Source organism: Panthera onca, chromosome A2 (genome assembly GCF_046562875.1).
Source record: "Panthera onca isolate mPanOnc1 chromosome A2, mPanOnc1 haplotype 2, whole genome shotgun sequence".
NCBI classification, from domain to species: Eukaryota; Metazoa; Chordata; class Mammalia; order Carnivora; family Felidae; genus Panthera; species Panthera onca.
This window is the reverse complement of record NC_138340.1, coordinates 74104169-74128047: the sequence shown is the minus strand read 5'-3', so window position 1 is coordinate 74128047 and position 23879 is coordinate 74104169. Positions and strand designations below refer to the sequence as shown.

The 23879-nt window shown below is 36.6% G+C and overlaps 1 protein-coding gene across 2 annotated transcripts in view; it reads left to right on the top strand.

The window, feature by feature from the left end:
- The window catches only part of CDK13 (cyclin dependent kinase 13), a 122531-nt gene that overhangs the window by 9318 nt on the left and 89334 nt on the right, over positions 1–23879 (top strand). For both annotated transcript variants that reach the window (XM_060632194.3, XM_060632193.3), the window contains exon 2: positions 16430–17089. In XM_060632194.3, coding sequence (XP_060488177.2) covers positions 16430–17089 — 660 coding nt within the window. The remainder of the gene's footprint in view (positions 1–16429; positions 17090–23879) is intronic.

Sequence of the window (23879 nt, the reverse complement as noted above, 5' to 3'; positions counted from 1 at the left end):
ACATGGAATTGCAGGTGCCCTACACTTTAGTTTATGCCCTTCTCTCAGTTGGCTAATCCTCCTTGTCCATTCTTCCAGCCATAGTTGAGGTGTCCTCTTCATTAATGTCATCTAGAAGTGACCTCTCACATCCAGGCTTGAATTAATTTGAGATGTCCCCTCCCACCCAGGTATACTGGACATATTTCATTCATTCATTAAAAAAAAAGTCAGTTTTATTAAGGTATAATTTGCATACAGTATAATTTCCCAATTTATGTATAAAATTAAATGCTTTTGACAAATAGATATACTTGTGTATCTTCTACACAATCATGATAAAGAACATTTCTATTACCCCAAAAACTTCCCTGTGCCCCTTTGTAGTTTGTCCCCTGTTCTGCATGTGGTCCTTGGCAACTGCTAATCTGCTTTTTGTCACATTAATTTTATCTTTCTTGAACTTCATATCAGTAGAATTATATGGTATGTAATCTTTGGTGTCTGCCATTCACTTAGCATGCTTTTGAAATTCATTGTTGTTGATGTGCATTTGAGTGATTTTTTTTTAAAATTTTTTAATGTTTATTTATTTTTTGAGAGAGAGACAGAGACAGAGCATGATGGGGAGAGGGGCAGAGAGAGAGGGAGACACCGAATCCCAAGCAGTCTCCAGGCTCCAGGCTCTGAGCTGTCAGCACAGAGCCCAATGTGGGGCTCGAACTCACAAACCGCAAGATGACCTGAGCTGAAGTTGGATGCTTAACCGACTGAGCCACCCAGGTGCCCCAGTGGTTTGTTTCTTTTTATTGTTTAGTAGTATTCCACTTACATCTACAGTCGGTGGATATACCATAATTTGCTTGTCCATTCACCCAGTTGATGAGCATTTAAGTTTCCAGTGTTTGGCTATTATGAGCAAAGGTGCTGTGAACATTTGAATAGTTTTTTTCTGTTTGCATATCTCATGAATAAATTTGGAGTGGGATTGCTATGTTGTATAGGAAGTGAGTTTTTGACTTTATAAGCAGCCTCTTTTCCAAAATGGTTGTACCATTTTTCATTCTAGTCAGTAATGTATGACCATTCTGGTAGCTTCAAATCCTGACTTGTTTTTATCAGTCTTTGTTCTTAGCTATTCTGGTGGACGTGTAATGGTACATCATTGTGCTTTTATTTGCAATTCTGTAATGACTAATAATGTTAAGCATCTTTCCATATGCTTATTTGCTCTTCATATCTTTTGTGAAGTGTCTTAAAATGTTTTGTCCATATTTTTTATGAATTGGGCTATTTGCTTTATTGAATTGTGAGAGTTCTGTACATATTATAGATATAAGCTTTGTCAGTTTGTAAATGAGTATTCCTGTTCTGTGGCTTGCCTTTCCTTAACAGTAGTTTTGAAAAGCAGAATTTGATGAAATCTAATTTAGCAAATCTGAGTCTAACTTATGGTCACAAAGACTTTCTCTTTGGTTTTATAATGTACCACTTTAGTTTATCACAGGCTACCTTCGTGTATAATATAATATTGCAAGAGTATGCTTCTATTTCCTCCTTCTCTTCTTATGTACTATTCTTGTCATATGTGTTATTTCTACAGAAGTATGACTTATGTACGTTATTTATAGACATGAAATTAAAAAAATGAGAAAAAAATTTATATCTAATATATACCTCTTTTTTTTTTTTTTTGAGAGAGAGGGTGCAAGTGAGTGAAGGGTAGAGAGAGAAAGAGGAAGAATCCCACGAGGGGCAGAGAGAAAGAGAGAAGCGGTGTTCACCTGGGACTTGTGTTTAACCCAAAGCAGGGCTGGCGCTCACCTGATGTGGGACTCGAACTCACAAACTGTGAGATAATGACCTGAGCCAAAGTCAGCTGCTTAATGACTGAGCCACGAAGCCACCCCTTAATGTACCTTTTGAAACACTTCTGATGCCTTTGTGTAGATCCAAGTTTTGAGGTAGTATTTTGCTGTAGGGAGAGAAATAGCTTTTAGCCTTTATTTTTTTTTTAAAGTAGGCTCCACACTGGGTATGGAACCCAACGCAGAGCTTAAACTCTTAAACTCATGACCCTGAGATCAAGACCTGAGCCGAGATCAAGATTCAGATGCTTAACCCAGACACCCCTTTCAGCATTTCTTACCAATGCCACTCTGCTGTCTTGTTTGTCTGAAAAAGTCTCTATTTTGAAAGATATTTTTGCTGGGTATGGAATTCTACATGGACTTTCCTCCCCCGCCCCCCCCCCCCCCCCTTTGTTACTTTAAGTTATTCCACTTCTGGCTTGGGTAGTTTGACAAGAATTTACATAATATTTTGTTTTTGCTTCAGTCACTGGATTGTAAGTCTCATGAGGTTCTTTTTTAATCTTACTGTCTCTTAAGCACCTACCACAGCACATGATAGGAAATAGATACCTAACAAATGATGTTAAATTGGTTTGGATAAGAAAATATCCAGCACCTCAGAATTTGAAAAAAAAATCCTTTTAATATTAATAGAGTCTAATATTGATTTATGAATAAATCAATAATGGCTAGAGCTGGACCTATCAAAAATATGTGCCTTTGTGCAAATCAAGTATTAAGCTTTCCCTCTACTTTTCTCACCATCTTTCCTTTTTCTCTCTTCAAAAACATATCTCAGGGCATGGTTCAGTGAAACATGAAGACAAACACAGTTTATGTGCTCAGTGAACTAGAACTTGTTTGCCTGAGCAAATCCACAAAAAGTTAGTCATGTGTCTTTAATCTTCTTAACTTTTAGTGTTTCATAAGGAACATGAAAGGAAGTATACTTTTCAAATAAACACAAAACATTTCAGTTTTATATTAAATTTTTCTAGTTTTTAAAATAACATCTTTTTTGAGATATTATTCACCTACCATGCAATTTACTCTAATTTTAACTGATACAGACAGTGGCCTTTAGTATAGTCACAGAGTTGTGCAGCCATCACCACTAATTTTAGAACATTTTAATCACTCCAAAAAGAAACTCAGTGCCTGTTAGTAGTCAGTCTCCATTCTCACCTCCCCACATCTTTGGCAACTACCAATATACTTCTTATCTCTTTGGATTTGCCTATTTTGGACATTTCATATAAATGGCATCATATGATTCACGGTTTTTTATGACTGCTTTCATTTGAGCTTAATGTTTTTAAGGTTCATCTATGTTGTAGCATGTGTCATCAGTATTTCATTTCTTTTTAGGGAAAAATAGTGTACCATTGTATGAATATACCACATTTTGTTGTCAGTTGATGGACATTTGGGTTGTTTTCAGTTTTTGGCTATTATGAATTATGCTTCTATGAACATTTGTGTTTAGTTTCTTGTTTTCGTTTGTGTTTAGTTTTTGCATGAGATTTTTTTTGCATGAGGTATGTTTTTATTTCTTTTCTTCCTTTTTTTTTTTTTAATGTTTGTTTATTTTTGAGAGAGAGAGAGAGAGAGAGCAAGCAGGGGAGGGGCAGAGAGGGAGACACAGAATCGGAGGCAGGCTCTAGGCTCTGAGCTGTCAGCACAGAGCCTGAACTCATGAACTCATGAACTGCAGGATCATGACCTGAGCTGAAGTCAGACACTTAACCGACTGAGCTACCCACGTGCCCCTGTTTTATTTCTCTTGGATATATATATACCTAGGAGTGGAATTTCTGGGTCATGTGGTAATTCTGTTTAACATCTTAAGGAACTGCCAATCTCTTTTCCAAAGTGGCTGCATCATTTTTTATATTCCAACCAGCTATATATGAGGGTTTCAATTTCTGCATATCCTTGACAATAGTTGTCTGTTTTTATTACATCTGTCCTGGTATCTCGTTGTACTTTTGATTTGCATTTCTTTAGTGACTAATGATGTTGAACAGCTTTTCATATGTTTATTGGCCATTTGTATATCTTTTTGGGAGAAATGTTTATTCATATCCTTCACCTATTTTAAAATTGGGTTTTCTTCTTATTGTTGAATGTCTTGAATTCTTTATATATTCTAGGTACTAATATGACTATGACATTTCTTCTAGAAAGAAGAACTCTTGTATTCACGAGAGTTCATTTTAATTTAGTGCAAAATAATGGACTCTCCCTGGGTAACTTGTTTGTAACTGCTTAGGCCATTCTCACAGTGTAAACTTTGGACAAGTCACTTAGCTTTTGAGTCATTGTCTATGGACTCATAAGAAGAAAAAAGAGAATTCCTAGGGCGAGGTGTTAACAGAACAACCAAAAGACTACTGTCTGGTTGGCAGACCTTCTACCTTGGGTTGACTGGGTAAATATCCGCTATAAAGGAAAAAGCAAGGACTAGAAATTATATAGATGTGGATTTAGGTACTAATTCTGTTGCTTTCATAGCAGAGCAATATCAAGCAATTCAATTTTTGAGCTCTGGTCTTTCTACTTTGTAAAATGGGAGGTATAATGCCTACCTAGTAAAAAAAAGAAAAATAAAACAACAAAACTGGAAACAACCCAAGTACAATGACTAGGAGCAATTAAATTGTGCTACAGATACATGATTTGCATTTTTCCCCCATTGTATCACTTTGTTGACATCCATTAATGCACATTAGTTTTTAATTTTGATGAAGTCCTGTTTATTTTTTCTTTTGTTGCTTGTGCTTTGATGTTGTATCTAAGAAGTCTTTGCCTAATTGAACATCACAAAGATTTATTCCTATATTTTCTTCTAAGAGTTTTATAGTTTTAGCTTTTACATCTTGATCTTTGATCTATTTTGGATTAATTTTTGTGTATGGTGAGAGAAAGAAGTCCACCCTTATTCTATTGTGTGGAAAACCAGTTGTGCCAGCACTATTTATTTAAAAGGCTATGTATTTTTTTCGCCATTGAATTGTATTGGCACCCTTGTTGAAAATCCACTTACTATAAATGAGAGGGTTTATATATGGACTGTCAGCTCTAGTCCATTGATTTTACATGTCCATCTTTAGCCAGTACCATACAGTTTTGATTATTCTAATCTTGTAGTAGTTTTTGAAATTAGGAAGTGCTTGATTCTAATTTTGCAGTGATTTTTGAAATCAGGAAGTGCAAGTCCTTCAGCTTTACTCTTTTACATTGCTTTGACCTTTCCCCCTCTTTTTTGGAGGAGGAGAGGGGTCCTTTGCATTTCCACATGAATTTTAGGTTTACCTGGCCAAAAGGCAGCTTGGATTTTCATAGGGATTGCACTGAATCTGGAGATCAATTTGAGAGTATTGCCATCTTAATGGTAAGTCATAAAATATATGAGTATGGAATGTCTTTGCATTTATTTATGTCCCTTCAATATTTTCAGTGGTATGTTGAAGTTTTCAGGGAATAATCCTTGAACTTTTTTTTGTTAGATTTATTCCTAAGTATACTTTTTCAGTGTAATGGGAGTTGTTTTTGTAATTTCATTTAATTGTTCATTGCTAGTGTCTGGACCTACAATAGATTTTTCTACATTGATCATGTATCCTGCCATCTTGCTTGCTTATTAGTTCTAATAGTTTTTAGTAGATTTCTTAGGATTTTCTGTATACAAGATTATGTCATTTGCAAATGGATACAGTCTGGATTCCTTTTACTTATTTTTTCTTGCTCAGTTGCAATGGCTAGAATCTCAAGTACAATGTTTTGTGGGTTTTAATTTATTTTTTTAATGTTAATTTATTTTTGAGACAGAGACAGAGTGTGAGCAGGGGAGGGGCAGAGAGAGAGGGAGACACAGAATCTGCAACGGGCTCCAGGCTCTGAGCTGTCAGCACAGAGCCCGATGTGGGGCTTGAACCCACGAAACGTGAGATCATGACCTGAGCTGAAGTCGGACGCTTAACCGACTGAGCCACCCAGGCGCTCCCCAAGTACAATGTTTATTAGAAGTGGTAAAATGAGACTTCCTTGTGTTGATCCTGATGATCCTATAGGAAAAGTATTTTAGTCTTTTTCCACAAAATGATGTTAGCTATGAATTTTTCATAAATCCTACTTTTATTTTTTGGTTAAAGTTGTTTCCCTTGGGGTCTAATTTTTGGTGTCAGAAAAATTCTAGATGCCTTGCTTGACCCTTACATATGAGCCTGTGTAATTATTTATTACTCTTACAGAGTCCAGGAAAAGAGGAAAATCTCCTATTTTGTAGCATGTGTGTAATGATAATGATTAGCTATATTGGTTTCCTACAGGAACATTTGAAAAATGTTTTATTGTTAAAAATATATGCATTAATGTTCACAGTATTTTCTTTAATTAGTGTTACTTAAGTAGTCATGATTTTCTAAATTTAATTTTTTAAGGTTAAGAGGTGGTGTACTGTAGTAAGAATAATTTGTGCAGCCTTTTTTATTTTTATTAAAGAAAGTGACAAGTTTTCTTTATAGCATAGATTTTGGTTTGTTGTAATTTCTGGTGGTATTCATCTTTAAACTTTTCTGTTGGTGTTTGTGTATTCTTTTGATGAGTTTTGAATACTCACTGTTTTTTAAGTAATCTCTATGCCCTGTGTGAGACTTGTCCTCACGACCCCGAGATCAAGAGTTGCGTGCTCTACCAACTGAGCCAGCAAGGCACCACTGTTGGTGTTTATTTTCATTAAAATTTTTTTAAAAATTTATTTTTTACTAACAAAAGTGGGTTTATTCGAGAGTAACAGTAGCAGTCAAGGGCATACAAGCTACCACAGAACCATGGGCAAGATCTATGAGTATTTATTTTTAAACTTTTCTGTACTTTTCAGTTTTCTACAATGAAATTGTGTTACCTTTTTTAAAAACCCATACTGTTTGTATTTAAAACTTACATATGAGGGGTGCATGGGTGGCTCAGTCCGCTAAGTGTCTGACTTTTGGTTTTCAGCTCAGGTCATGATCTCACCGGGGTTTGAGCCCCCATCAGGCTCTGCACTGACAGCATGGAGCCTGCTTGGGATTCTCTCTCTCCCCCTCTCTCTGCACCTTCCCCTGCTTGCTTGCTCTCTTTCTCAAAATAAATAAATAAACATTAAAAAAAAAACCTTATATATGAGATACTTGAAAACAATACAGAAGAATATACAGCAAGATGTGAAAGCTACCCTTGATGTCCTTTTTGTTCCTGTTCCTTTTAAAATGTATAACTCTGTACGTAGTTGGTGTATATGTTTTTTCTGTGTATATACTTTCATACAAACATGTGTACATGTAAACATTAAGAATGTGACTATGCCATAAATTTTTATTTACTTTTTTTTTTTAGCAGTAGTATTTGAAGCTCTTTCCAAATTGGCTACATAGAATTCCATACTGAAATGTTTCAAGTTTTATTTACCTATCAGTTGTTGGGCACTGTTTTTTCATTTTTTCTGTATTATAGTCAGTCCTTTAAAGAGTATCTGTGTAATAACTTTTTGACACATATGGAAATGTTTTTGTAGGATATGTTCTTGTAAGTGAAATTGCAGATCAAAAGCATTTGATAGATATTACCAAACTGCCTTTTAAAAAGGCTGAGTAATTTTATATTCCTTCTGATAATTTATGTAACTGACCATTTCTGTGCATTTTCATAAATTATATTTTCAGAATTCCAATTTTTGACATTCTGATGGATGCAAATTAATTACCATTGCTTTATTTTGCCTTTTCTGGTTATGAGAGAGAAGAGAGCATTTAAATTTCTTTACTGGCCATTTGCATTTCTTCTGTGATTACATATTTTTCTAATCAAGAAGAGACTCTAGTTATTAAAAATAAGGAATGAATATAGTTTTACAACAGAAAAACTAGTTTTGTTCATTAAATCCCTATGGGATAATGGATATAAAATGGTTGGTTAATAAAATGATAAATTCATCTCAGTGTTTATATGAAGAAGCTAATTAGCTAAATGTTATTCTGTCTCAAATCTTTTTAGTTTAAGTAGAATTTCATCAGTGGACCTTTGCCTGTTAGTTAGCTGGGTATCAGTTATACAAAGTTAGCATTTATGGGCAGTTAGAGAATAGATGATAAACATGTGCTTTGCTCTTTTATTCATCAATTCAATAAATATCTTTTGATTCCTTATTACATACCAGACACAGTTCTAGGCACTGGGATGGAGTAATAAACAAGACAGTGGTGGAAGGGGGGAGGGAACATGATGTACTTATTTATTTTTCTGAGGAGAGGCTCACTGTGGTGTTGATAAATATATGGAGCCCTGAATGACAAGAAAGAGCAACTATGTGATGATCTCAGTATCCCAGAAAGAGAAAACAGTATTGCCAAGGTACCAGGAAGAAGCATAACTTTGAAGAATCATAAAAGAGACTAGTGACTGGGACCTAGTGAGTAAAGGAGAGTGTAATGAAGATGAGAGGCAGTTTGGGTCTTGTGGATCACAACAAAGATTTTTATTTTAATTTTAAATGCAGTGAGAAGCCATTGGAGAGTTTTAGGCAAAGGTGTGGTATAATCCAGTTTATATTTTTGATAGACATAGAATACAAGACAGTATGTCACAAGTATTATTCAGCAAATGGGGAGGTTACAGAGTTGGGACTTTAACTTGATCCATAAAGGCAAGTAAGAAATAAATGGAGGGGAAGGATGTAGTTTGATGTGGTAGCAATAAAGAACGCCTGGGTTTCAATTGGAAGACTTGGTATTCAGTATTGACTCTACTTCTTTATAGCTCTTGGCCTCTACATAAAATTTTTAACTCTCTTCTTAGTTTCTCTCATCTTTCTGTGTACTTTGGTTGCTGTGAAGAGCAAGTCAGACGAACAATGTTTATAAAAGTGTTTTGTAAACTGAGACATGCAATATGGTATGTTTGTTTACTCAGGAAAAGACTTATCATCTGTGTGGTATTATGCTAAGGACTGTGGAGTGACTAAACAAAAATGAATTATACCTGGTTTCTGCTGCTCAAAGAGGATATAGTCTAGTAGACAATGTGGTAAATACCTAAAATACAAAGTTAAGAATGGTAAACATCTTAAGAAAGATGCAGATAAAGCCCTATGGGGAGTTCAAAGAAAGAAGAGCTTTCTTCTTTCTTGGAGTTGGCGGTAAGGCTTTTAGAGTAAGAGCTCTTGAATGAGGCCTTGTAGGACTTCAGTAGAATATGGAGGGGAAGAGAATATTCTCAGTAGGTGAGTCTGTGAGTAAAGGCATGGCAATATTAGGCAGATTCAGAATGTGATAAGGAAAGGTAGTTTAGAATTAGATCATGCAGCACCTTAATATTAGGATAAGGAAGATGAATTCCATTCAATAGGAATATTCTCAGCAGGTGCTTAATTCTGCAAATATTTATTGACTATCTGCCATTGCCACATTGGTGCTAGTTAGGGCTATGAAGATACAGTTGATCTCAGTCTATTTGCGGAAGACAAATTATCTGTTATTCTAATGAGGCAGGATCATAGGACAAGGAACATCTCCAGCTCTCTGGCATAATGAGGGAAGGCTTTATAGAGGTATAGTAGACCTTTTGTTATGATATGAGGTATCTTTGTACTTACCAGGTACCAGAGATGAAGAGAGGAATATAAGAAAGGCATTCTGTGTTTTGGGATGGCTGGACGAGGTCTTTGTATGCAGTGCAAGGTTGTCTAGAGCTTTGTTACAGGGGTAACTGGAAGATTCAGGTGGTGGTATGGAGACTAAATTGGAAAGGATAGAGGTTTGAGGTGAGGAGTCTGGAAAGGAGACTGTTAGACTGGGCGAAGTGAGAGGTGATGTAGGACCAAATGAGAAATAGTAGCTATGGGACAAAGAGCCTAGACAACTAGAGAGATGCTTAAGATGTACAATTGGCAGGACTTGCAGATCAGTTGGATATGGGAGAAGAGAGGAAAAGGACCATATGGAATATAGAATGATTTCTGGATCTTTGCTGTTTCAGAATTTCAGAATCTGCTATTGCCTGAGAAGAAAAGGGGTGGATTTGGAGAGGACTTAATAGTTTTATCTGTATTGTGTTGAAGGTTCTTGTAGGTTAGTTGGAAGTGGGAAGAAGGTCATCACACATGTTGATATTCCTCCCCCACCCCAAAGATAGGTCATTGTTCACCCTAGTAATTAATTTCAGTGAGGATACAAGCCAAATTATAGGGGTTTGAGGGGTGTATGTATGTAGAGAATTTGGTTGTAATTGGAAGCAGAGAAAAAGATAAAATACAAAAATACCATTGTTTGTTTTTTTTTATATGTATGTATTTATGTACGTATTTTTCTTGTTTGTTTTTAAAGATTTTAAAGATGAATTATTTAATCCTTGAAATAGTAAACGGACAGCAAAGGGTTGAAGTCACAAATAGTGGAATAGTCATGGAGGAGCCTAGAATAGTGCATCTCAAACTTTAGTGAGCATCTTGTTAAAATGCAGACTCTGAATCGGAAGGTCTGGGTTGGGGCTTGAGATACAGCATTTCTGACAAACTCCCAGATGAGGCTAATGCTGCTGGTTTGTGGCCCATACTCTTTGAAGTAAGATCTAGAGAGTATGGCATTGATAGCATTATAAAAGAGTTAGTCTTGGATAGGAAGAAGAACACCTCTATTCTGAGATCAGGTAAAATGTGAGGTAGATGGAGATACAGATTAAGCTTGTAGGTGGGAGCTATGCCTGATAATTTTTTTTATTTCTGCAAAATAGAAGTAAAACAATGTTAAGAAAAGACTTTGGAATGGTGTTAACTTGAAGACAGAAAGGTTTGGAATAAATTGTGAAGGTTTGGAATAGCTACTAAAAAGAGAAGGGAAATGAGTGAATTTGGAGCATTTAACATTCACTGAACAGTGAGGATTTGTTTGGTGATGGTGTCTGTAGAAATAATTGGAGTAGGGAGAGACTATATATGAAGATTTTTGAGATGATAAGGTACTCTCAGGGGAGATAATGAGGTCTGAAATAGAAAAGTGGCCTTGAGAATACAGAGGGGAGGATGTGGTAGGCTACATAATGGCCCACCCAAAGGTGTCCATGTGAACCTGTGAGTATACTTCCTTACACGGCCAAAGGGACTTTGCAGATGAGATTAAAATGAGCATCTTGAGATGGAGAGATTATCCTGGACTGTACACGTGGGTCCTCTGTAATCACAAGGGTCATTATAAAAGGAAGCAGGAGGGTCAGCAGAGTCAGAAAAGGCCATGTGAGGACAGAAACAGCAGAAGAGGAAATGTGATAAAGGAAGCAGAGGTCAGATTGTTGGAGGACCAAGAGCCAAGGAATGGACAGCCTTAAGAAGCTAGAAAAGGCAAGGAAACAGATTTTCCCAAGAGACTGCAAAAGGAACAAAGCCCTGGTGATGTGCTGATTTTTGCCCAATAAGACTGATTTTGGAATTTCAACCTTCAGGTACTGTAAGATAATAAATTTGTGTGGTTAAGCCATTAAATCTGGTAATTTGTTATAGCCACAATAGGAAACATGCATAGAAGTGTGGATGTAAGGGGATGCAGAGTTAGAACTGATAAAGTGAGGCAGTTGATGAGATGTGCTGTGGGCATCAGGTAACTGGGAAGATTTCTAGCCTGGATAAATGGGTGGAAAAGAGTGGTGAAATTAAAATTACAGGAGGAGATATTAGAGGAAGGTAGTCGCTTTGCATTAAGTATAGATTAGTTAGGGTAAAGGAAGATCTGAAACAGGAAGACGGATTTAAGAGGCTGCCCTAGTATTGTTAATAGTTACTTGAAAAAAATGAGAAAAAAAAAGTTAATTGAGCTGTTCCAATACCAGTACATGACAAATTACATAGGAATATTTAAAATTTTGACTGAGAAGGTAACAAAAGGGATGATTGAGAAAGGCAGGTTTTTGACTACTTCAGGTACTGTTTTTCATTTTAGAAGTCATTTTTTTTTACTAGTTTTATTAAGATATAATTGAGAAAATTATGTATTTAAAGTGTCATTGTGATGATTCGCTATGTGTATATATTGGGAAAGGATTCTCATATCATAATCAGGTTATGTAATACATCCATCACCTCATAGATTTAATTTTTTTGGTTAGAGTTCTCTAAGTTAATTTCAGTTATACAATATTATCAACGGTAGTCACCACGTTACACATTAGATCCTCAAACCTTATTAATCTTGTAACTGAAAGTTTTTATTGAGGTGCGTTCCTTCTATACTGTTTGTTTAGTTTTTATCATGCAAAGTTGTTGAATTTTGTCAAATGCTTTTTCTGCATCTGCTGAGATGATCCTGTGATTTTTATCCTTCATTTTGTTGATGTGGTATGTCACATTTATGGATTAGCATATGTTGGACCGTCCTTGCATGGGAAGCATTGTTATATCTTTTTTGGGAGGGTAATCAAGTTTTTGAAATGCGTATAGCTGCTGTTAGAATGTGAAATAAACAGGGTAGAAAAATTAAGCTAAAAAATGTTGAGAATAGTGGCTAATGTATCAGACATGAACATGTATAGAACATTTCTATCATTTTAGAAACTTCTTTTGGATAGTGGTTATATATTGTTTTATATAATGAGGAACTAGATGATATTATAGTAAAAATTTTAAGAGTTAGTGTTAGCATACCTGGACTCTTGGAGAGATTGTGTGATATAGTTGAGTGAATACTACACCATGCTCTTTCTCTAAGGAACACTAACCTAATTCACAATGAGCACTAACCAGTTGAGTTTCGGGATATCAAGTTTTGATTCTGGTTCTGCTTTGTGTTGTATGAATTTGCAAGCCTTAGAAACATGGAAAGTTTTCTCAACTTCTTAAAGAGATACTACCATCTCTCAAAAACATTAAAAAGAGACAAACAGCTAATATGTATTCACTGCGTAGAGATATTAGAAAAAACATTTTTAAAAAGAAGAAAAATCTTATCTTCAAAGAAAGACTTGCTATCTACCATCCATTTCGTTCTTTTGGTTAAGATACCATGATATCGTTCATTCTGTAGTCTTGAAGACGCACTTCTCTCTTACCCTCGTAACTTTGTATGGCTGAAGTATTAGATCATTTGTAAAAATGACTTAAACTTGAATTTTGTGTTTATATTTAATATTAGGTTCCCAAACCATGTTTGTTTCAGACCGTAAGCACTGAGAGAATGCATGTTTCCTAGGACATGAAGTTAAAAGGTTAAGGAACTTATGGGGCACCTGGGTGGCTCAGTCGGTATGATTTTGGCCCAGGTCGTGATCTTACCTTTTGTGAGATGGAGCCCCATGTCGGATTCTGTGCTGTGATAGCACAGAGCCTGCTTGGAATTTTCTCTGTCCCTCTCTGTTTGCCCCTCTCCAGCTTGAACTCATGCAGTCGGTCTGTCTGTTTGTCTCTCTCTCTTTTTCAAAATAAGTAAATAAACATTTTTTTAAGTTAAAAAATGAAAAGTTAAATTTTTGAAGAGAAATAGAATTAGAGAGGAATGGAGAGTATGTCCAGAAGAATTTAATTGATACAGAGATCAAAACATATAAAAACCTCATTTCTAAAATAACCCTTTTATTTTTTACTTTTTTTAAAAAAATGTTTATTTTTGAGAGAGAGCATGCACAAGCAAGGAAGGAGTAGAGAGAGGGATATAGCAGTGAGCTGGATGGGAGCGCGAACTCACACATCTTGAGATCACGACCTGAGTCCAAGTGGGACGCTCAACCAACTGAGCCACCCAGGCACCTCCAATATATATATCCCTTTTATAGACCAGAAATTTTTAAGTCTTTGCTGATAATGCTTATCCAGATTCTATCCAGAAAAGAATAATTTAATAGGCCACGGGAGTTAATTGTATTAGGGTTTTACCTGATATCTTTGTCTCTTTTCTTAGGTAAAACTTAGTCATAAATCTCTCAGTTAAATATAATTTATGTGTCTGTATGAAATTGATGATCCGAATCTTGCTAGTGTAGGAAAGTTAATTTGAGGAAAGTTCTGTACTGTTACCTCTGATGAAATGATAGTCTCTTTGCTCTCTCCTGCTGTGTACCTTTCTGTTGCTTTAGAAGCATGGCATATGAGACTTGTTTTGAGGCCCAAGAGTTTAAAGGGAGAAGACATAAAAAATGTGGCTGTTTCATATTATGACACTGTTGGTTCCTGTATTAAAGTTATCTGAGATAGTTACCACTTTATATTTAGCAAAACAATTCCTCTCATATCCGTAAATAGTTGTAAGCTTATTGGTGATTTTAATGATTGGTGTATATGAATATTTAATGATAAGCAAGTGTTAGATTTAAGTATTTTCTAAACTGTGTTCCCATTAATCTAAAATAGTGTTGCATAAATACTTTATATAAAATATTGGGTTTGTATGAAACACAAGCTCGATGTTGAACAGCAGTTGGCCCTCAGTACATTTTGAAATGTTTTTGAAAGAGTGAGGGAGAAGTTTAATTTGTATTTGAGTTTATCCTAAACCTAATCATCATTTTATTTTCATATTAGAATTATAGAATGTTTCTAACAGTTTTCCTCCATACTTTACTAACATCAGATATAAACAGAGTTTCCAGTCCTTTCTTTTCTCTCTGCCCTATTTTAATTATGGGTTCTTAGGAGTTTCTTTGCTTTATTTACTCTCTCCCCATAGCTTCTACAAAATTTCAGCAAGAGTTCTCTCCTTCACAGTGTGTTAATTTTTTTTATTGTGTTAACCTAGCTACTTTTCAGTCAGAAGGTCTGGATTTAAAACCTGGCATACAAGGTAGATCAGGCAAGGTTCTGAAAGGAAACTGAATCCAACTGAGATGGTGCAAGAGACTTTCACGAAGGATTGCAGATAAAGGGGTGGATTAAGGGAACCCACAAGGGATGTTCCTGTAGTTACAGAGGGAAGCAAGGAAAATACAGTGTTTTTAGAGCCTGATGAGAGCTGTGGAGAGGGTGATAAGGGGACACAGCTTCTGTCAGAAAATGTGACCAAAAGGGAGGATGCTGGGAAGAAATAATCCGGCCTTCTCTGCCTTCTGATCTGCCGGCGACAGCCCTGAAACTCAGAAGGTGCATTTGTTGAGGTTAGCCTCCTTTGGCACAGAGTTGGATAGAAGAGTATTGGAGGAATAGGGTAGTGACAGTAAGTAATAACCAGTACAACTACTGATGAGTATGGGATTGATTTTAGGTAACATAATATTTTAGATTACATTTCTAATCTGTGAACTGTAGATACTTCACTAGGATTGATGTGAGCATTAAAATGAGACCTGGTAAACATGTCAGAGTACTATCATAGTGCCTTTGTCTTGTAGATACTTGTTTTTAGTTTTGATAAGGTGAGGATTTGAAAACTTCAGTTTCCTTTCACATGGTGCTGTGCTGCATTTGTTTTATAGGAATTTTGGTTGTCACTGTATTTTAAATATATATGATAGTTTTTGTATTTTCCAGTATTTTTTGAAAAGTGAATTGCAGTCATTATTGAGTAGTTACCAAGATTTAGAGACTGCTTTTACTTATTGCCCAATGACAGGCATTGTCTTTTTCACTCTTGCTGTAGACAGAGCACTACCGACTACTGAATTTGTGGGGTGAGGAAGCTTTACAGATGTAGAGATTAGACTTTGGTGAAAGATTGGTCAGACTTCACCCTGCTACTGCTACCATTGGTGTACCCTTGTTGTGTACTTCTCTTTTCTTTCTTTTTTTTTTTTTTTAAGCAGGAGGCTCCCAGGGACCTCAGAAAGACCTTTTTTTTTAATGTTTTAAAATGTTTATTTAATTAGAGAGAGAGAGAGAGAGAGAGAAAGCATGGGGGGGGGGGGGCGCAGAGAGACAGAGACAGAATCTGAAGCAGACTCCAGGTTCCAGGCTGTGAGCTGTCAACACAGAGCCCAACACGGGGTCCAACTCACGAACCTGAAATCACGACCTGATCTGAAGTTGAACGCTCAACCGACTGAGCCATCCAGGCACCCCTGTACTTCTCTTTCCTTTCCTTTTCTTTCTTTTAATTATTTTTTAATCTTTATTTATTTTTGAGAGACAGAGTGTGAGCCGGGGAGGAGCAGAGAGAGAGGGAGACACAATCTGAAGCAGGCTCCAGGCCCCAAGCTGTCAGCCACAGCCCGACGCGGGGCTTAAACTCATGAACTGTGAGATCATGACCTGAGCTGAAGTCAGATGCTCAACCAACTTGAACCACCCAGGCGCCCCTGTACTTCTCTTTTCTAAAGACAGCAGTGATGCTTCATCACACTTTTGTTCCTAATCCTTAGAGTATTTCTTCTACCAGAGATCTGCTTTCATCCAGTCTCACCTTTGAGCATTCATAGGCTAGACCAGGATGAAGACAGTCTATTTTCAGGAAAATTTTAGCTACCAAATAGATAATAATCTGCTTAAAAGCATTTTCTGTCTTTTAAAAAAGTCTCCCCCCAAAAAACTATTATGATTTTGAAATTTAATAAATTTGTATTTTATGTAACAGGGTTGAGTTAGTAGTTTTTGTAAATTTCAGACTGAACTTTTCTGAATTCCTGACTAAATCTTCATTATTTTCCACCAGACGTTCTGCCAAATCCCGAAGCAGAAGCCCATATTCCTCTAGGCATTCAAGATCTCGTAGCAGGCACAGGTTGTCTCGATCCAGAAGCCGTCACTCTAGCATTTCTCCTAGCACACTAACTCTGAAGAGTAGCCTGGCAGCCGAGTTGAACAAGAATAAAAAAGCACGGGCTGCAGAGGCAGCAAGAGCTGCAGAAGCCGCAAAAGCTGCAGAAGCAGCTAAGGCTGCTGAGGCTGCTGCCAAAGCTGCCAAAGCCTCCAACACTTCTACACCTACGAAGGGGAGCACGGAGACGGGTGCCGGTGCATCTCAAACAAACCATGTGAAGGATGTGAAGAAACTGAAAACAGAACACGCACCTTCTCCGTCAAGTGGTGGGACTTTAAAAAACGACAAGGCAAAAACAAAGCCACCTCTTCAGGTAACCAAGGTGGACAATAATTTGATTGTAGATAAAGCCGCCAAGAAAGCAGTTGTAGTTGGGAAGGAGAGTAAATCTGCTGCTACAAAGGACGAACCAGTATCTCTTAAAGAGAAAACCAAACCACTTACACCAAGTTTAGGAGCCAAGGAGAAGGAGCAACATGTGGCTTTAGTGACCTCTACGTTACCACCATTACCTTTGCCTCCCATGCTGCCTGAAGATAAAGATGCCGATAGGTAAGCGCAAAAAAGTTTTGTCACTAACAGTTTATTTTTATTATTTTGAAATTATTTTTTTACTGTTTATTTTTGAGAGAGAGAGAGAGAGAGAGCAAGAGCAAATGAGCGTGGGGGAGGGGTAAAGAGAGAGGGGATGGGGGAGACACAGAATGTGAAGCATTCTGTCAGCACAGAACCAGCCTCGGGGCTCGAACTCTCAAGCCGCAAGTTAATGACCTGAGCTGAAGTCAGACGCTTAACTGACTGAGCCACCTAGGCGCCCTTGTCACTAACAGTTTAAAAAAAGAAATGTAAGTTTGGAGTGAGAAATTACCTGAAATGCCCCCCCCCCCCCCCATAAAAAGGTTATAAAAAAATCATAAGTAAGTAAACTTTTTATTATGTACACTTTAAAATGAAGCACACTGCTTGTAAGATGACAAAATATAGTTTATGCTAAGAATTCCAGGAAAAATTTGCTGTTGGGTTCGGAATACAATGTATATTTCCGATTGAGTTTGGGAATTAGAAATGCTAGTACTGTGTTTTCTTTGATTTAATATTCCTTAAATGACAGTATCAGAAACAGGACATTTATGAGAGACTCTGTCCTGGGTGATTAAAGCAGGTATATTCGTTATTTCTAGGTTTCTTCTGTGGCCTTATACATTTATCACTCTGGGTAGCTTTATGAATTTATTATTTTTTAGGCTTTTCTTGACCCTTTTAATTTTGTGCAATTGGAGATTCATTATGTATTACAGAGAACTCAATGTGGTTATGCTTTCCTTTAACATGTTTACAGATTCTTTTATGAATATTGGGGGTATGACTTTTTTTTGAAACATTTTATTTTTTAGAGGATGAAGATAAGAGTGTCTGTAAAGTAAATGTGGTTCTAAGAATATTTCTGAAACATATGCTAGGATAGAAGCATTATGCTACTGTGTAATGTCTGTCTGTTACACCACTTAACCTTTTTCATTTTTATTTTTATGGAGAAATTAGAGCTGTTTTTCCCTCATTTTCTGTTAAAAAGCAACTATATGAGCAGTTTTCCTAGCTGACATCTTTATAGAATTTGGAAACAAGTGGATGAGAATGCTGTGTGGGTAGGTCTTTCAAGTGCTCACTTTGGCTGGCATTATGAACATTTTATAATTTAAAACAAATCATAATTCCTGTGTTTTGTGTCCACTATAATGTCTTTTTTCTACAATCAAAAATGTTGCCAGGAGAACTCATCCAATATAATCAGGTATTCTCCAATTATACCACTCTAATTATGGTATTTACAGGTTTCACTATTCTCTAGGAACACTGAAGGTTCATAAACAGAGTAGTGATTTGTAATTTTGATGAGTTGTGGAATGGACTCTCCAGCAGAGAGGCATGAATGCAGAACTGAGTCACTTCATTAGTGAGAAAATAACCCATTTGCCAAGAATCTAGTAATTCTGGGCTGGTGAGACTGGTTATTCTCTATTTTTCATATATCCTATGGAGATAAATTTTTACTGGTGGTATTTTCAAGAATTCAAGATGCATGCAGGTGAATGCTTTAAGGAGGGTATTTTTTGTGCATCCTTTTTTTTTTTGACAATTGACTGATTTATTGAACAATAGAATCTAAGGTTCTGATCTCGGATGTGTACAATCCCCATTTAGCTTTGCATCTTTTATTTTTTTTTTATTTATTTTTTTGATTTAACTTTATTTTTAATTTTTTAAAATTTACATCCAAACTAGTTAGTATATAGTGAAGCAATGATTTCAGTAGATTCCTTAATGCCCCTTACCCATTTAGCCCATCCCCCCTCCCACAACCCCTCCAGCAACCCTCAGTTTGTTCTCCATATTTATGAGTCTCTTTTGTTTTGTCCCCCTCCCTGTTTTTATATTATTTTTGTTTCCCTTCCCTTATGTTCATCTGTTTTGTCTCTTAAAGTCCTCATATGAGTGAAGTGATATGATTTTTGTCTTTCTCTGACTAATTTCACAGCATAATACCCTCAAGTTCCATCCACATAGTTGCAAATGGCAAGATTTCATTCTTTTTGATTGCTGAGTAATACTTCATTGTATACATATACCACATTTTCTTTATCCATTCATCCATCGATGGACATTTGGGCTGTTTCCATACTTTGGCTATTGTTGATAGTGCTGCTGTAAACATGGGGGCGCATGTGTCCCTTTGAAACAGCACACCTGTATCCCTTGGATAAATGCCTAGTAGTGCAATTGCTGGGTCATAGGGTAGTTCTGTTTTTAGTTGTTTGAGAAACCTCCATACTGTTTTCCATGTGCATCCATTTTTTTTTAACGTTTATTTATTTTTGAGACAGAGAGAGAGAGAGAGAGCATGAACAGGGGAGGGTCAGAGAAAGAGGGAGACACAGAATCTGAAACAGCCTCCAGGCTCTGAGCTGTCAGCACAGAACCCGATGCGGGGCTCGAACCTATGGACCGCGACATCATGACCTGAGCTGAAGTCGGACGCTTAACCGACTGAGCCACAGGCGCCCCAGTGTGCGTCCATTTTTAATGAGATGTTGGTATATGTCATGCTTATCATCAAAAATTTTTTTGACCTGTATTCTTTTTGGTCTCTTCTGCTTTTCTGTTGTGTCTCTGTTCTTCTTTCTTTGAATATGTTTGCACATTTCATGGATATAGAAGTTTTTAAGACCCCTGGCTACTACTACTAACATGTGTGGCCACAGATCAATTCAACACCAGTCAGTCACTCTTCTTTTGATGCTCCATTGTCCTTGGTCAGTGGGAACTCCTTAAGCTGACTGTCTTGTCCTTTTGACATGACCTGTTTGGTTTTGAGTACTTCCTAGCCAAGTAATATCTTTTAGGGTTACTTTGAACTTTGCTTCTCCTTCAGACCCGGAATTTATTACTCTTTAAAAATCACAAGATAGACTGTTAACTATATACTTTCATATAATAAATTGTTTTGTTTTAAAGGAAATTAGGATTATACTATGCATAATACTCGACTTTTTTTTTCATTTAATATGTTGGAGATCATTCCATATTGGTATATGGATAGGTTCAATATTCCTGTCTATAGGAATGATAAATCATGCTCTTACTAGCTATTCTATTGGTTAAGGGATACTTAGATTTATAATAATTGTTTGTATCACACTCTTGTTATATTAATATTTTATGTACGTTTGAGCAATTTTTGTAGGATAGTTATAAGGTTGAAGTATACACATTTAAAATCTGATAAAAGCTGCCAAATTGTGTCTTAATAAGACTGTGTGCCAATTTATACAGTCTATAAAATATATGATTATTTAATTTTGCATTTTTCTGATTATTGAGATAGCATCTTTCTGAATACTTGTTGGCTATTTATTTTTTTCCAGTGAACTACTTGTTTATATCTTATGCTGGCTTTTCCTTAATACTGTTTTTCTTTTTTTTTTTTCCTTATGTTAAAGATCTTGCCTTTCAGAGTCTATTGCTTGCCTTTGACATTTATTTGTTTTGTTTTTGGCCATATGGATGTTTTCCTTTTTTTTAAATTTTTTTTTAATGTTTATTATTTTTTGAGAGAGAGAGACAGAGAGCAAGCAGGGAATGGGCAGAGAGAGAGGGAGACACAGAATCGGAAGCAGGCTCCAGGCTCTGAGCTGTCAGCACAGAGCCCGATGCAGGACTCGAACTCACAGACCGCGAGATCATGACCCATGCTGTAGTGGGCCGCCCAACCGACTGAGCCACCCAGGCGCCCCGGATGTTTTCCATTTTTAAATATAGTCAGATCTATCATTTTTCCTTTAAAACTTATGGGTTCATAAAGTTAAAAAAAACTTGACTCAAATCATACAGAAATTTGTTTTTGGTTATTAGATGAGGAAGAAAAATGCTCTTCCCCACCACCCTGTAGGCTGATAGATCTAGTTATTTCCAACATCACTTACTGAATAGTCCCAGCTCACTGGTTTGTGGTGCCATATATGAAAATTCTTATAGATACCTGTATTTCTGGACCCTCTCTTCTTTTTTTTAAAAAATGTTTTATTATTTTTGACAGAGAGAGAGAGACAGAGACAGAGACAGAGAGACAGAGCATGAGTGGGGGAGGGGCAGAGAGGGAGGGCGACACAGAATCCATACAGGCTCCAGGCTTTGAGCTGTCAGCACGGAGCCCTATGTGGGACTCAGACTCACCGACTGCGAGATCATGACCTGAGCCGAAGTTGGATGCTCAACCGACTGAGCCACCCAGGTGCCCCTGGACCCTCTTTTCTATTAATGTGTTTTATTATTTCTTTGCCAGTACTTTTTTGTTTTGACTTCTTTAGATGAATAGTATATTGGTTCTCAGACTCAAATACTGATTAGTGAATACCTCTGCTATTCAGCCTCAGCTTCAGTGCTACTGTATATGAATTTGAGCCCAGTGTTGCTAGAGCCTTTGATTTTTTTTTTAAGAAGCCTGAAATCTGAATGTTTATGTAAATTTTCTGATTTAAAAATATTTACAATTTAATTCATAGTTTTTTGGGTTTTTTTTCTTATAAAACATTGGGTAGACCATAATATATATATTCCTTGACTTCAGCCAATCTTGGGCTTCTAGTTTGGGATCTTTTATAAAATTTGTTTTAATGTTTATTTTTGAGAGAGAGAGAGAGAGACAGAGAGAGACAGAGTATGAGTGGAGGGATGGGCCGAGAGAGAAGTAGACACAGAATTCGAAGCAGGTTCCAAGCCATCAGCACAGAGCCGGATGGATGTGGGGCTCGAACTCATGAACTGGGAGATCATGACCTGAGCCAAAGGTCACGCTTAACTGACTGAGCCATCCAGGTGCCCCTAGTTTGTGATCTTTTAAAACAGGTTGACCACAGGACAAGGCAAATCTCACTTCATTATTGTTTTTTGGAAGTGTTTTTTGGCAGATTTTTGTCTTTATTCTTAGATTTTTATAACCTGCTTGTCAAGTTATATTAAAAAATTTTTTGCTTGTGTTTTGTGTGGGACTCTAGTGAGTGTAGTAGACTAATTTGGAGACTAATAGCTTTACAGCATTACAGTTTCCCGTACAAAAACATTGTTTCTTTCCATTCATTCAGATCCAGTTTTATTTTCATCATATTTTTAAATTTTCTTCTCTTGGCCTTGTATATTTCTTGTTAAGGCATTTTATTGTTTTTGTTGCTGTAGTATATGGGAGCTATTAAAAATGTCATGCTTCCTGTTTGGTTATTGTAGGTATTCAATAAAAACAATGATGCTTTTAATTATATAGTATTATTCTTGGATAGTTAGTATTTCATTTCTCTGAAGCCTGGGAGTCTTGCTGAATTTGGTAGTTCATAACATATATATGAATATAGGCAGTCTTTTAATTTTTAAGTTATAAGTAAAGATTTGTGTTTTTTCCTCTAAAAATGTTGATTTGAATCTTCAGACAAATGAGAATTTTTGACTGAAAACTAATTACAAGTAAGAGACTACAGTTTTGTTTTGTTTTTTGAGACTACAGTTTTCTAAGAATTATTTGGAATAGGTTTATTTTCAGGCACAGTTCAAGTGGTACCTTTTTAGAAAGAAGCCTTTACTATCTTTCAATCCTGATTTAGCGACCCTTTAGCTACATTACTCTAGGACTCCATTTGTGTAGTACTTTATCCTACTGCTTGCTTGACTATGTTCTCCAAAAGTCTAAGTTCCTTTCTGAGAGGAGTTATATCTTAAATTTTTTTGATGTTTATTTATTTTATTTTTATTTTTTTAAAATGTTAAAAAAATGTTTATTTTTGAGAGAGATGGAGAGACAGAGTGTGAGCAGAGGAGGGGCAGAGAGAGAGAGGGAGACACAGAATCTGAAGCAGGCTCCAGGCTCCGAGCTGTCAACACAGAGCCCAATGTGGGGCTCGAACTCACAAACCATGAGATCATGACCTGAGCTGAAGTTGGACACTTAACCATCTGAGCCACCCAGGCGCCCCTGGAGTTGTATCTTGACCTGAGCTGAAGTCGGATGCTCAGCTGACTGAGCCACCCAGGCACCCCTGATGTTTGTTTATTTTTGAGAGAGAGAGAGAGAGAGTGTGAGCAGGGGAGGGGCAGAGAGAGAGGAGACACAGAATCTAAAGCAGGCTCCAGGGTCTGAGCTGTGAGCACAGACACAATGTGGGGCTCAAACTCACAAACCATGAGATCATGACGTGAGCTGAAGTTGGATGCTTAACCATCTGGGCCACCCACGTGCCCCAGGAGTTGTATCTTAATGTATTTGTTATAGTTTTTATTGTTAAAGTCCAGTGCCTTACCTAACATCTAGTACATAGAAGCATAAAATCAATTGAACGTATGGACATTAACATTGAAAAGGAGGCTATATACCATTACTGTAAAAATAAAACTGCAAACTAGTTTCCTTTTGAGCATGTTTTCTCTGTTAAAGAACCTTCTGGTGAGTAACACGGGGCTATGGAGAAAAGGCACATTTTTATTGTAGTTACTGATAAATGGTTTTTATCAGATGGTATTAAAGTGTGCATTTGTACAATAATATTGTTTAACATGAATAGAAGTTATAATTAAATGATTTACATTGATAATGTCATTTGTAATTTCCGACCCCAGTGGTGTAGTCTCACTAAACTTTTTCATTATCGGACTCATAACTGCTATGAAAGTGTGTGAAGTCCAAATTTTGTTATCATTATAAGATTTTCTTTCAAGAAATGTCATTTTCTAAAAATTTTTTTCAACATTTTATTTATTTTCTGAGAACGAGAGACAGAGTGTGAGTGGGGATGGTCAGAGA